The sequence below is a fragment of the Callithrix jacchus genome, chromosome 13 (assembly GCF_049354715.1).
Source record: "Callithrix jacchus isolate 240 chromosome 13, calJac240_pri, whole genome shotgun sequence".
In the NCBI taxonomy this organism is placed as follows: Eukaryota; Metazoa; Chordata; class Mammalia; order Primates; family Cebidae; genus Callithrix; species Callithrix jacchus.
The window spans coordinates 54977950-54992999 of record NC_133514.1 but is presented as its reverse complement, the minus strand read 5'-3'; the positions used below and the strand labels follow the sequence as shown (position 1 = coordinate 54992999).

Genomic DNA, 15050 nt, shown 5'->3' with positions numbered 1-15050 from the left:
ATCTTTACAATACTCAAAAGAAATCGACTGTGGAAAATCGATGGAGACTGGCTTATGTGTTGGTTGTGTCTGCAGGAGCAGGTGAAAATTCCCTTCAGGCCAGATGGTTCCCATGAGTACCTTCACTGGACTTGTGAGTAAGGAATGCCAGCACAGCCTGGTCTCATGGTTAGGAGAACTCTAACCAACTGGCAGGCTCTGCTGTCTGTTCTGCCACCTCTGACACTTCAACAGAATGGCCTGGTAGAATGGCACTTCACCTCTAGACCTCACTTTTCACATTAGGAAAAGGGAAAAAATAAAATCTGTGTGTTGGGCACGTGGCCTCGCATTTCCAGTATGGAATATCTGCAACTTTTTTTTCTTCGCACATATCCTTATTTTTCTGCTTTGTCTTGTATATGGATTTCCCAGAAATTGTTTTTAAGTTAAAATTTTGAAAATCATGTCATACGGAAAATGAACTGGAAAAGCTATTTGAAGGAAGTGATGTTAAAAATTATTATTTTTTTTTTTTTGAGACGGAGTTTTGCTCTTGTTACCCAGGCTGGAGTGCAATGGCGCGATCTCGGCTCACCACAACCTCTGCCTCCTGGGTTCAGGCAATTCTCCTGCCTCAGCCTCCTGAGTAGCTGGGATTACAGGCACGTGCCACCATGCCCAGCTAATTTTTTTATATTTTTAGTAGAGACGGGGTTTCACCATGTTGACCAGGATGGTCTCGATCTCTTGACCTCGTGATCCACCTGCCTCGGCCTCCCAAAGTGTTGGGATTACAGGCTTGAGCCACCGCACCCGGCCAAAAATTATTTTATTAAATGGAGAATCATTTTGTAAAGAAAAGAATCATTCTTATGGTTACTCTGTTTTGTGAGATCAGTCTTTATAGGTTGAATAAAAATTCTAGACATATGAAATCCATGTTAGAGATCCACGTAATTCTCCCATTTCATAGGAGAAAATAAGACTCAAATAAACTCATTGAAATGCTTTTAAAACCCGTTTTTAGCAGAATTAGGATTAGAGCCCAGACCAGTGCATTGTCTTTACCCCTAAAAAAGCAATTTCAAGAGAATGGTTACACTTCCTTAGGGCTATTTTTTTAAATGGTATTCCAGGTTAGACTTCTTTCACAGCTGTCATCAGGCTGTGCTACGGAGCAGGTAGCATTTAGTCTTCTACTTTGACCTTGACCCTTTACCTTTACTATTGTAGGAATGATCCACTGATATGGAGCATTTTCATGACTCAATCCAATAGAAAGTCTCTGTTGTGTCGGAAATAAGAGCTGTACTCCTTTGTTTAAAGTTTATGTCAAATTTACTTTATCATTGCCCTGTAAACCTGCTGGTTACCTGTATACTGAGAAATCACTCTGATATTATAAAATAATGGATTTGTATTTAGACAGAATTACCAATGGAATAGCAGCACACACTTCGTTACTGTAATAAATGGTGCTAAATGGTTGTACCCACGAAAAGAGGTGGTTTCACTGAGCGTAGATTCAAAGGTCAAACAGACGTGAGTGTAGAAAGGAACCTCTCTAGACATTCCCCCCATGGGTGGGGATGGCAGGCAGGCCTCTTCTGTGCTTTTTTCTTGGCATTAGTGGATTCTAATATTGAGTAGTTCTTGGTTCTTAGGAACTCTGGTGCCTTTCTGATACAGTAAGAGAAAGATCTCTCTCCCTGCCAGAGGACTTTTAATCTAACCTGGAGTCAGTTCAGGGAAACTGCTGTCAGGCTTTAGTTTTTCTCAGCATAAGATACTTTTTCTTTACCACAAAACTGCACACAACATTTATCACTCTAGAAAATGTATTAAATAAATATCTTAATTTTCTAAAAGTCTATCAGTTCAAGGTCTCTCTTGTTCTCGTAAGGTTACTTCAGAATTCAAAGACATTGGAAGAGGGCGAGCAGGTGCCAGAGATCTAATCCTTAGTTGGGCTGTCATCCTTGCAGGCATCTTCAAAGATGTTCATGCCCAGTCCATTCTTATATGAGATTTGAGGGGCCTTGTCATGAGTTACTCCTACTAATCACTTGGGACTCCAAGGCTTTGGCTTTTGAAACTGTAATCCCTTATCTCTGCTTTTCTTATGCATTTCTTTCCACTGACTGAATATGGTGAGGGCCAAGGAACATAAGAAAACATAGGAAGATAAACGTCAGTTAACATGAATCACTACATACTGTGTTTTGTGATCTGTTAAAATTTTACTTGTGTTGTCATTAAAGAAAATAATGCATTGCTTTTTAAAACAAATTTAGAGTTGGTATAATTTAATTTTATTTATTAGGTAAACCAAGTTGTCTGTAAAATCATCTTCAGTTACATGTGAGAAAAATATTACTTCAGCTCACATAAACAGTAGAGATTATATTAAAAATTTTTTAATTATGAAGAAGTTTGTTTCTCTCACTAAATAGTTTTATTTTGGGTGGGAGAGTTCTGAAGAACTGAAGCACCCTCCCTCTCATTGAGCAAGTGCTGCAGGAGAGTCTGTTTTATACCAAGGACTTACTATCAACTATGTCCAATGTGGTTTTTATTTTGAGTGTCTTGTGGGTCCATGCAATTGAAGGCAGAGTAGATCAGTTCAGTTCATAAAATACCATTGATGATACTCTTGTTTTTCTAGTGTCTATCAAATAGTTGTTGAGGAAGAACGTCCTCGAAGAACTAAAAAGACGACAGAAATCTTAAAGTGCTACCCAGTGCCAATTCACTTCCAGAATGCTTCTCTACTGAACTCACAGTATTACTTTGCTGCAGAATTTCCTGCAGACAGCCTCCAAGCTGCACAGCCTTTTACAATTGGTGATAATAAGACATACAATGGATACTGGAATACTCCCCTTCTCCCCCATAAAAGCTACAGAATTTATTTCCAAGCTGCTAGTAGAGCCAATGGGGTAAGTTGTATAGATGACTGTTTAACTTAGGCTATTTGGGGTTGTTAATGTGAACATAGATTAAGTAAAATAATAGTAAAATTGAGGTCATGCTTTTCTTCATTTCTACTTGTAAACAAAAGTGATTTTCTTCTCCTAAAATTATTTTTGTCTGGAGAAATTTATGGAAAGAAACGAATATACTCATCTCTGTCTTTTTTTTTTTTTTTTTTTTGATTGGGGGAGTGTATCATCAACATGATGCGTTTTATTTTCGGTTTTCTTGTTACCAAAGTTGGCTGGCAATTCTGCTTAGCTTACTGTTTTACAGGAAGAGAGTATAGCTCCAACACATATATTCAAGTCATTTAAAATTCTGGGAAATTCACAGCATCTGTCTTTTCAGCATAGTCTGTCCCATTAAAGAAATGGGAACTAAAGAAGTTCCACAAGAGTTTCTCCTTTCTATAACTGTGACTAAATTCAGTATCTTTATTTTTCCCTGAGAGAAAAATAGAAACATGAGATGGAAACAAAATTAAAAGTATCATTGAGTAATTTCTGAATTTGTTTCCCTTTCCTGTTGAGACCAACCCAGAACTCTGATAAGATTGGAAAGTCTCCTTAGACAGAAGGAAATGTTTTGCAGATACCACAGTGGGTTCCTCCTTCACAGCATAGGTCTAGGTATCACTGTCAACTTAACTTTTGCCAGTGGAAAGAGGGGAATGTGAGATGCATCATACCTCTTCAGTACTGTTTGCTCAGGGGGAAAGTACAGGTCCGGTGAAGGAGGTCCAGGACCACCAGACAGAGACATTTTATGTGTAGCTCCTTGCTCATCATCTGGTCTGGAAATGCCCAGCATCGCCAGCACTGGAACCAGAAAATGTATCTGAGTGTGGTTCAAAGAATAATTGCTGTGTGATTAAAGACACACTGGGAACAGTGAAATCCTTCCTTATCAGTGTTATTTAAATGGAACTACAGATATTTCTATTTGATTTAAATAAAACCTGAATAATGATTTTTCCCCTCCCTTTATTTGACACAGGAAACCAAAATAGACTGTGTCCGAGTGGCCACAAAAGGTAAGCTGAAATTGTGGGATGCTCTCCTAGTTCATGTTCCTTAATGTTTATTTTAACCTATGTTTTAAAACTTTTTGAACAATAACTTGATTGAAAATAAATGTGTATATGTGTTATATATACATATATATGCATGAATGCATGTATATATTAGGATCTGATGGTAATTAGCATTGACTGAGTGTAACTCATATAGATACTTTTTAAAATAAGAAGCTATACTGCTGTGTTCCAAGCAGTTTTCAGTAGTTATTTTTTTCAAATGAATTTAATTTTTATATGATCTCAGTACACGTTTTATTAAACCATAGTGTCATACCTGGTACTACCACATCTAGTGAATCTTCATATGCAAAGGAATAAAATATCACCCACTATTTTTAAGCAGCAATCTAGTTATAATCTAGTAGAAAGTGGAGTCGATCTGGGCTTTTTACACTGGTGGTGCATGTCTCTCTGAGCCTACTAACTGGGTTATGTTACTGTGGCGCTTCTATTTCTCAAGCCTGGTTAAAACTCTGAGAGAATGTGATAGAGGATGAGCTGCAGAAGTGGGTAGGGCAAGTCTCCCTGAGCTCTCCACACACAGCACTGTTACAGAAGCAAGTGCAGACGTGTTTGTGAACATAAGCTGTCATATCTGGTCAACTTGACAGTGTTGTTTTAACCATCACTATGGAAGTGTAAAAGAAAAGGCTTTGTGAAATTTACAATGTCATCTTAAAATGAGGAAGTATAAATTAATACTCGGCTGGGTGCAGTGGCTCATACCTGTAATCCTAGCACTTTGGGAGGCCGAGGTGGGCGGATCACGAGGTCAAGAGATTGAGACCATCCTGGCCAACATAGTGAAACCCCATCTCTACTAAAATACAAAAATTAGCTGGGCATGGTGGCACGCACCTGTAGCCCCAGCTACTCGGAAGGCTGAGGCAGGAGAATTGCTTGAAGCCAGGAGGCGGAGGTTGCAGGGAGCTGAGATCGTGCCACTGCATGCCATCCTGGTGCCTGGCAAAAGAGCAAGACTCTGTCTCCAAAAACAAAAAAATACTCAAAGTTAAATACAATCATTCAGACCATTGGAGTAACCATGAGTACAGTGGGAAGTTCTGTATGATTTAATTTAGAGATTATGGTAAAAGCCCATCATTAGGTCTGTAGCAGAAGAGTTAATTAGGTCATACTTGATGAGTTGTTTTGGATAAAATAACTTTGCTGTTATTTAACTCTCAGGTGAACATAGTTTGAATATACCATGATGTACATATGCATTTTCAAAATTCTCATTAAATTCTTATTTTGTGAACCATACATGACCTTTTAATTCAGTGTTAGCTCAACAAATATTTCTTGGTTGCATGTTTTGTGCCAGGCATTTGTATCTTGTTTTTCCTCGTGGGCTTGTAGTTCTATACCCAAAAGTCTATTTATATTAATTTTCAAACACTCAATTTTTATATTTATATTGTACCTAAGTGACTTTATTTATAGGACTAAATTGATGTTTGCTAAAGTTATAGCTGCTTATGTGTTCCATAAACTGCCATGTGCCATCAACTATTGATTATTACAGTACGATGAAGCCCTTGAGCAAGGTATCCATTGGCGTTCTTAGATCTCCAGGTTATGGTCCATGCTCAACAACAGGAATTTCAAAATATTACTGTATCACATTTCACTTACTTTTAAGGTCTGAAAAGTAAATCCTGTTCCCGGGCCCCTAGTTTATAATGCCTAATGTTCAATGTCACGCTGAAAGTTTTGAAATCTCTTTCATGCCTGTGTTCTCATTCATTTCTTCATTACTATGAAAAAGGAAACAGGTACTGCTATTCCTATTCTTAAGATGAGGAAAAGGTGTATTTTTGGAGAAAAAAATGACTCACCAAGGTCACTCAGTTGATAATCTGGGGATCAAGTCTTACACTCCTCACCCCCATGTTTCTTTCACCATTGTTCATGGCTTTTCACCCAGCAGCACCTCTGGCCAGTGACAGTATTGTATAGTGTAAGCATCAGACCTCCTCTTTGTGAGGATTGAGTCACTGACCAATTTACTGTGAAAACAACAAAATATCTGTCATCATGCTCATTTACATAGTTAAATAATTATATAAATAATACACTAGTAAATGTGGAAGCCTGACAAGTTCCCTGTTTTCACAATAGATTGAATTAGATAGTGATTTGGATCATTTTTTTTATCAGCTAGATTTCATCAGTATTGTAATTTGTTTTCCAATTCACCAAGGGACGATTAAGCAATCAGATGACCTGATTGACTAAATATTCCCCACTCCTATGTTCTGAGTCATTTGCAAACATTTACACAGCAACAAACTCTATCCTAAGAACCTCTTTTGGAGAAAGAAGGAAACAAATTTTAATATTTACTGTATAACATTGTCATTTCTGTTTCATAAAATCATAGCACAGGAGAAAAACTTGGAAGATATTCTCCCTCCAGGCAAAACTACACTGTTTTGTGCTGTTTTATTGAATTCTACATGGACAGATTCAGCAACCCTCCTTTTAGCACAATGTAATGTTTCACCACCTTTAAGTCAGAAAATTTGCCGTTATTGATACTAGAAATTCTCTTGCAACGTGGGAAGCCAATCCATCTTGACTACATAGTCAAAACAGAGAAATAGGAAGATTTATTAACTGTGTTGGTACCATAAAGACTTTTAAAATGTAAAAGAGTTCAAACATCCTGAGTGTGAGTTGCCACATACTGCTCACAGTGCGATGGCTTAATTGAGTTTTCAGATACAGAACTGCTTTCCTAAGCAACATTTTGAATGTACAAAGATTTCAATGTTCTCCTGAAACAACTGTTGACAAGTATCTTTACAGAGAAAGTATGGAGGTGGATTTGTTTTCACTAAGAGCTAGGTTATAATTTAGAGTAAGGGTATGTCTCTTAAAAATGTATTCCATACTATTTATAAATTTAATGTAGTGGTTATTTTAATCATATTGCAAAGGTATATTTTGACACTCATCATCTTAAATATCAACTTCATAAAAGTTATACAAGAAAAAAATCTAAGTTGTGTTATTGTATATCTCCATATTTGTGGGCATTGCCTATATTTTATGTATCTTCTTCATTTATTTGCCTAAATTAGTTTCCTATAGGTACATGTTAGCTGCAGGCAAACTCATCACAGAATATTCTTTCTTGAGTTAAAAGATAAAGACACCATACACCAGGGTATATGTGATGTTTACGTGTTACCTGCCCGATTCAAGGGATTGTTTTTAATTGTATAGTAGAGTGAATAAAGTAGCTTTTAAATATTTCTTAAAATCTATGAAACTGTGTTGGTTTTTAGTCACATTCACATTTTTATAGTAGGATGTTTTTGTGACCACTTGGTCCAACTGTGTTTTAGTGATTAGCGTATTTGTTTTCTTTAGCTTTCATATTCACTATGGTGGGCTCATGGTAACTAGTAGGATGGAAACTCTTTTGCAGCTAGTTTGAGAAGGCTTCATTGATAATCAATTCTAAACTGGTAGAATGCACTAAACAAATCCAAATGTCTTATTAGTAAATTCGATTTCTTACATTGAATGAGATCTATTCATTTCGAATTGATGTAACAATCAGTTTACGCTACAGACATTACATCAATCTTCCATTAAATAAGAGTTTTCCATAATATGATGGCACCACGTTTGTCCATGGTAGTATAGCCATTTGGGAGCTTTCCTGTTGTCCATTTAAAAATTATTTGTGTGCCTCCTGTACATTAGGTGTAATCTCCAAGACTTCCAACTATAGATACTTAAATATTTTAAATTAATGCATAAATGTCTAAATTTTGAAGATTTTAGGTTTATAAAAGTGCTTAGGGGTTTTGGGGGGGTTTGGTATATGGGGAGCAGTCATGCATATTAATTCAGTCCTCTCCTTGTTGTTATTTGGCTGTTGTCTAGCTAAGGCTTATACAACCCATGACCCATGGGCAACATGCAGCCCCAGATGGCTTTGAATGCTGCCCAACACAAATTTTTAAGCTTTCTTAAAACATTATGAGATTTGGCTGGGCATGGTGGCTCATGCCTATAATCCCAGCACTTTGGGAGGCCGACGCAGGAGGATTATCTGAGGTCAGGAGTTCGAGACCAGCCTGGCCAACATGGTGAAACCCTGTCTATATTAAAAATACAAAAATTAGCCAGTGGCAGATGCCTTTAATCCCAGCTCTTCGGGAGGCTGAGGCAGGAAAATCACTTGAGCCTAGGAGGCAGAGGTTGAAGTGAGCTGAGTTTGCATCATTGCATTCCGGACTGGATGACAGAGTGACATTCCATCTCAAAAAAATAAATAAGTTGGAGATTTATGCATGGACATTCTTTTTAAAGCTCATTGGCTGTTGTTAGTGTTAGTATATTTTATGTGTGGCTCAACACACTTCCTTCTTCCAGTGTGACCCAAGGAAATCAAAAGATTGGACACCTTTATCTAGCTAGAAATCAAAACAAAAATTTCACGTAAATATATGCTAAATTCCTTTTTCAAAACTATTAGAGAAGTTAGACTATAAGCCTTAAACAGAAAGAAAACAAACCATTTTTAATGTTATATTCTAAGGAAATTTTTCATGAAAAAAAGTATTCATTTGACTGTTTTTGTAAGTTTAGCATTTTATTTAAATTAAATTTGTAATGGAATGTTAATATGCCTTCTTGGAAGACCTTGATGAAACTTTGAAGGATTTCCATTGTTCTGATATAATTCTATATTCAGAAATTTGAATGTTCCTTTTTTTAATTACTAAGCTTTTTGAGAAGTTTCTACAGACTATTTCTCTGTTCACTGTTTTGTTCAATGAAATACCATCCTTTGTAGACCATAATGGTACAGAATGAAAGGGCACTGATAAAAGAACTGAAAAGAACGTCTGTTGAGATGTAAAGCTAATTAAGAGTCCTTTTAATTACTCATATTCTATACATGAGAAAACAAATTATATAGCAAGACCACTGGTATATGCTAATCTGCTGTTATTTACACTTTGGATTTAGAAATAGGAACATTAACATTCATCATTCAGCATTTTATAGAGAAAATGTACTTTTTTCATGACCTGAAATAGTCTTTATAATGTACATCATGAGTATATTAAGGCCCCCTGAGAAGTTCCTAAAGAAAAGAAACCCAAAACACCTTTGCTTTCCAAATTTCCTTGATCCAAATTCATCTTTTAAGGAGTCATGCGAAATGTAGACAAGTAAATGCTGACTCAGCAAATTCCAGAAGATCCCACTGCACGTACCTGACCGTTTAGAAGTCTGTTCCACAGGGACCTTACATTTATCAGCACCAGATATTTTCTCCAAAGTATACGATTGGAAATTCTGTCTTTATTCCAATCATATACTTTGGAGACAATACCTGGAGCTGATAAATTCTTTATCTTTTTTCATTATAAAAGGGAATATCTCCAAGCTTAGTGATAATTCTTTTATAATTTTTATTAATATTTTAAGTTAGAAGTAAACTTTTTATGTTAAGGACCACATAATAAATATTTGAGGCCTCGTAGGCCATATGGTCTGTGTCACAACTACTCAGCTCTTCTCTTGCTGGGCAAGAGCAGCCGTAGGCGATACATAAACAATAAAACATGTGTTCCAATAAAACTTTATTTGGAAAAGCAGGTGGTGGGCCTCCTGGCCCATTTGAAGATAATGTATAGCATAATTCCCTCTCTTCCTTCCCTCCCTCCCTCTTCCCTCCCTCCCTCCCTTCCTTCCTTCTCTCCCTCCCTCCCTCTTTCTTTTCTTTCTTTCTTTTTTTTTTTTTTTTACTGAGTTTCTCTCTTGTTACCCAGGCTGGAGTGCAATGGCGCGATCTCGGCTCACTGCAACCTCCGCCTCCTGGGTTCAGGCAATTCTCCTGCCTCAGCCTCCTGAGTAGCTGGGATTACAGGCACGCGCCACCATGCCCAGCTAATTTTTTGTATTTTTAGTAGAGACCAGGTTTCATCATGTTGACCAGGATGGTCTCGATCTCTTGACCTCGTGATCCACCCGCCTCGGCCTCCCAAAGTGCTGGGATTACAGGCGTGAGCCACCGCGCCCGGCCCCCTTTCTTTCCTTCCTTCCTTTCTTTCTTTCTTTCTTTCTTTCTTTCTTTCTTTCTTTCTTTCTTTCTTTCTTTCTTTCTTTCTTTCTTTCTTTTCCTTCCTTCCTTCCTTCCTTCCTTCCTTCCTTCCTTCCTTCCTTCCTTCCTTCCTTCCTTCTTTCTCTTTCTTTCTTTTTCTTCTTCTTCTTTTCTTTTCTTTCTTCTTTTTGAGACAGTGTCTTCCTCTGTTGCTCAGGCTGGAGTGCAGTGGCATGATCTCGGCTTACTACTGCAACCTCTGCCTCCTGTGTTCAAGCAATACTCCTGCCTCAGCCTCCCGAGTAGCTGGGACTACAGGCACAAGCCACCATGCCAGACTAATTTTTGTATTTTTTTTTTAGAGATGGGGTTTCACCATGTTACTCATTTGGTCTCTAACTCCTGAGCTTAAGGGATCCGCCTCCCAAGGTGCTGGGATTTGGGATCTGCCTCCCAAAGTGCTGGGATTACTGCTGTAAGCCATGACAACTGGCCTGCTCTATCTTTCTGTAAAACAATTTCATTTTTCTCAAAAGGAGAACAGGTCGGACTCTCCTACAGATAATGCAGGACTGCACAGGAATATTAGTTGAAGCAACAGTAGTCTATGACCAAACAGAAATGTTATGTATATAAAACTTGGAATTGGTACCAACTCTGTAACAATCTTAGAAATAATATTTTACTGTGTACAGCTTATTATATTAGTATTCAAAATTGCATAATATGTCCTATCAAGAAAATTATCTTTCTAATGCATTAAAGCATTGGGAGCTGTCTGGGTCTCTGACCAAACTGTCAGTTTGTTAATATCACTTAGCAAAACTAGAACATTTTCATTAGTAATGTGTGAAAGACTGTTGCACCATTTTTAACTCATTTGCTGCAGTTGTCTAGTTGTAAGCAGCACTGCTTGCATGGTGCAGAGGGATATTTCAAAATAGTATGCAGCAGCAATGTTGGGTTTAATTGTCTGCAGATGGTAGATGATCTATTTTCATTACTCGCTGCCACATTTCTAATAGTACCCAGGCTGTTCCGTGTAAATTAGTAATCTTTCATGTAAGCCTGTCCTTAATTTTCCAATACTTTTTTCTTCGCATCATTTTCCAGCTGTATCATGTTAGAACTGATGTTTTAATTTTCTTTTTTTTTTTTTAGTATCTGTGTGTCATTAATGTTAACCACTTAAACATAACTGCTGAGCTGTGCAGGCAAACTGAGAAGCCAGCCTGGTCTGCGTCAAGACTCAATCATTTCTCTGTTCACATGTTAGCCATGTTAACTGTAGCAAAGGCAATTCATAGTTTCTATTCTTTTTTAACCAATACTTTGAGATGCATATTTTTTCTTCTCTTAAAGTGAAAAAATAAAGTTTCTAAATGGAAATCTGCATGAAATTTAGTTAACAGAGAAATTTCTCTACCTAAAAATGTTTTTAGTAAAACAGTATAATATTCTTTACAAAGGTGATTTAGCAAAAAAAGAAAATATTGTGACTTCAACAATAGAATGTTAAATAACCTAATATGTTCTAAAAGCCTAAAGTTTGAATCACCAGAATTAACAATGAATCTTTAAGCACCACACTCAATTTCAATTGGAAACACTACTCAGTATTCAGCTTTATCTGGGTGACCGTTTTTGGTTTTGTTTTCCTTTTTTTCTTCTTCAGTTGATCTATCTAAGATCTCAGCCAAAGCTTGCAACTGTGTCATAGTTAGAAATCCAGCTGCCTGACTAGAGCTTGTTTAAGGAAAAAGAATTCAGAATATTCAACACCTTGCTATGTTTTTTTTTCTTCTTTTCCTTTTCTTTTTGTTGTTGTTAGAACAAAGTTGAGACGATTTGATATACTGATGGGGATTCTTCTTGCTAGCCTAGCTTCAGTCTGGCTTTTTTTTCCCTCATGCATGCTGACCTGGAAATCCTCCTTTGCCTTAGCTGCGATAATCGTGACTCAGCTTACAACACCTTACATTCGCATCGCCCCCGCTGCAGGCGACGGCCAACTAACAGGTCAGATGTTCAAGTATAGATGAGTCATCTTGCCCATTTCCTGCTCATTTTTCTCAGCTTTGTTTCCCCTCTACATTTCCTTTTGCTTAAGGCCTGTTTATAGTGTTTCAGATCCTTGGTACAGACCTTTGCTTGTATTAAATTAAGTGACATGCTTGGCCTCTTCTGTGTGCACATTTATATCCATGCATTAAGTACAACTCCACTGCATGTTTTCATTGTGTGTTTGGTCTGTTGGTATGTTTCTTTCTAGCCTACTGTTATATAGAAATGAAATTTGCTGGACTTGAAATAGCAATAACATCAAACAGCGTTTCCAACAAAATATGTAAAGATCTATTACTAGTTTTCCAAATTAGTCTAAAATGGTGTTGAGATTTAAGAGTATAAAAGGTTTATTTTTTACCTTGCGTGGTCTAGTTTGCACATACATTTAGCTATACACAGTCCTGGCTGCCAGTGTTATTAAATGAAGCCCTCCAAGGTGTTTAGGGTGACAGTGTTCTAACAGCTTTGCACGTACCTGCAATAGTTGCAGAGCTGATTGCATTTCTTATAGATCCTTGTTTTAAAGCACAGCATTTATATAAATCATACAGTGGCATATCTGCAAGTCAAATGCTTTGAATAATTTAGGAAAGTTTATGAAAATTGAATGGCTTAGAGTCATAGAGTTGAACTTTACTTCTTTATACCAAGAGAAATTAGCTTGTTCACTCTTAGGTCTAAAGCCTTATAACATCTCTATACATTCATATAGGAAGAGAGTCCGGTAAATTACTTCACATTGAAGGTGAGTAGTTAGTGAACTCCAGAAGACAAACTTTTTTGCTGCAACAAAAGCAAGTCATTGTCAAGATTTCTAACATAATTACATGCACAGGACTCAAAATTCTGGTTTCAGAAGCACCTGTGTACAGTCTAGGCCTGATGAAAGCCAAGTAAGAAGCACAAAATTATTTTCTATATAATTTTCACTCCAGCAATTGTTTTTTGTGTGTGAAACTAGGCAACGTTCCCTAACATTTAAGAAAATGGTAAAGCTTAACTCATGGTAAGAAATTATAAATGTTTAAGTTGTGAACTTATTATTTTGGACAATGAAGCAAACTAAGCCTCAGGAAAATTATAGACTGATGTTATAAGGTAAAGAAATGTGGAATAATTCTATTTCCTTCTCCACTGGAATTCTGTATGTATTTTCAGTTCTCTATTTCATGGCCAAAAAGCTATCAATTTATTGACAGTTCTGTTTCCCTTGCCTTCACGTTTCTTTTAAGGATATTTCTTTTCCTGATTAAAGTTCTACTTGTTACAGACTATTCCTTCTCCTGGACTTCTGAACTGTTCTTCCTATGAGTAAAAATCCTTGAGGGACTGTGTCTTTCTTAACATAAGTCCTCCCCTCTAAAACCTTTACATTTCAGGACTGGCCTATGGCACTCTACATAGGCTTAGGAGTCCATCTTGAAGGTTATTGAGATCCTTCAGCAACTGTGACCACACATTATGTCTGAGCTGGCAGCAGACTCATCAGTACATTGTTAAAAATGGGTTGTACCCACCTTCATAAAACAAGTACTTACAAAATATAAATCAGTAGTCCTTTTCCCAAGCTTTACCTGTAATCCACTAACTTCAAATGAAGCATGTTGCTTACTAGGAATATGAAATAAATGACACTTCTGAATATAGCTTTCACTTTAAAACTTGCCTGATTGAGAAGATACTTCATAAAGCAGCCCATATCATAAGGCATTCAGACCAGTGAGTGTCATTATTTTGGAGCTAGTCTGAAGGACACACACACAGCTGCGGCGTGTGGCTGCCATTCCTTTTAAGGGCTACAGGTGATCTACCTCATTTACTTTGGTTTATTAGGGATTAAAATGATGGAGTATCAGAATAAGCCTCAAAAACTAGTAAAAAACTACTCTTGTTCTTACTTCAGTATTTACTGCCTGTTTTAATGATGTTTAATCTTACCCAGATAAATTCACACTCAAGTAATATTTCTTTTGCATTTTCCATTTGCATCAGCCATCAACTTTGATAGCAGTAACACTGTCTTTTTTAAGGGATTTATTCATAAGTCAGACTGCAAGTCTGAGACTTAATTCATTCAATCATTTATTTGACATTTATTGAGTACCTTATATGTGCCACGTATGGATCGACTCTTTCCAGGAGTTTTACTTTGTATGGTTGCCTAGACACCCTGGCATCAAGTACAGTTGCATTAATAACCCCAAAACCTACATATGTGCATACTCAGATGAGTGAAAAATTAGTATCATACTTATCATTTAGCAAATCTAAGAAAAGACAGCAGTTTTATAACTCATGAGAACCAAAAGACCTGTATTTCAAACCATCTCTCACTATGGTAAACAGCTTAGGAAATGGTCAGTGGGATAGCTCCAAATGTTTTATATATGTGACCCACTGAACAGTTGTGTTTAATAGATCAATCCTGTCCCTCCCAGAAGCAATAGAAGATACAGGAGGTATACGCTCTGAAGTGCCTTCAGCTCTTTTTTGTTCATTTTGTTTTAACTTGTCTGATATCTTGCCCCTGCAAATCCTATTTGATGCTGTGCTTGCACTGGGAAGCTTTTGTGAGATCATGAGTCCTTCACCTTGCTCTCCCTTTTGTACTGGTATGCAGTGCTTGCTTGTTAGGTTTCCCTTGGTTTGGGTGGGCCCTCCCTCGCTTGTCTAACACCAAAGAAAACAAGAACCCTGGTGATCTGACCTCAGCACCTAGGACTGTGCCAGGCATGATAGCTACTCAGGAGGCTGAGGCAGGAGAATCGCTTGAACCCAGGAGGCAGAGGTTGCAGTGAGCTGAAATCGAGCCACTGCACTCCAGCCTGGGTGACAGAGTGAAACTCTGTCTCAAAAAAAAAGTGCTCATAA

At 37.3% G+C, this 15050-nt stretch overlaps 1 protein-coding gene across 34 annotated transcripts in view; it reads left to right on the top strand.

Moving 5' to 3' along the window:
- Positions 1–15050, top strand: part of PTPRM (protein tyrosine phosphatase receptor type M) — an 866690-nt gene that overhangs the window by 568011 nt on the left and 283629 nt on the right. For 18 of the 34 annotated variants that reach the window (XM_054243977.2, XM_078347758.1, XM_002757062.6 and 15 more), the window contains 2 exons: positions 2648–2921; positions 3955–3991. In XM_054243977.2, the coding sequence (XP_054099952.2) occupies positions 2648–2921; positions 3955–3991 (311 nt within the window). Of the gene's footprint in view, positions 1–2647; positions 2922–3954; positions 3992–12056; positions 12132–15050 lie in introns of all 34 variants that reach the window. The other 16 variants (XM_078347757.1, XM_054243975.2, XM_054243973.2 and 13 more) reach the window with 1 other exon arrangement.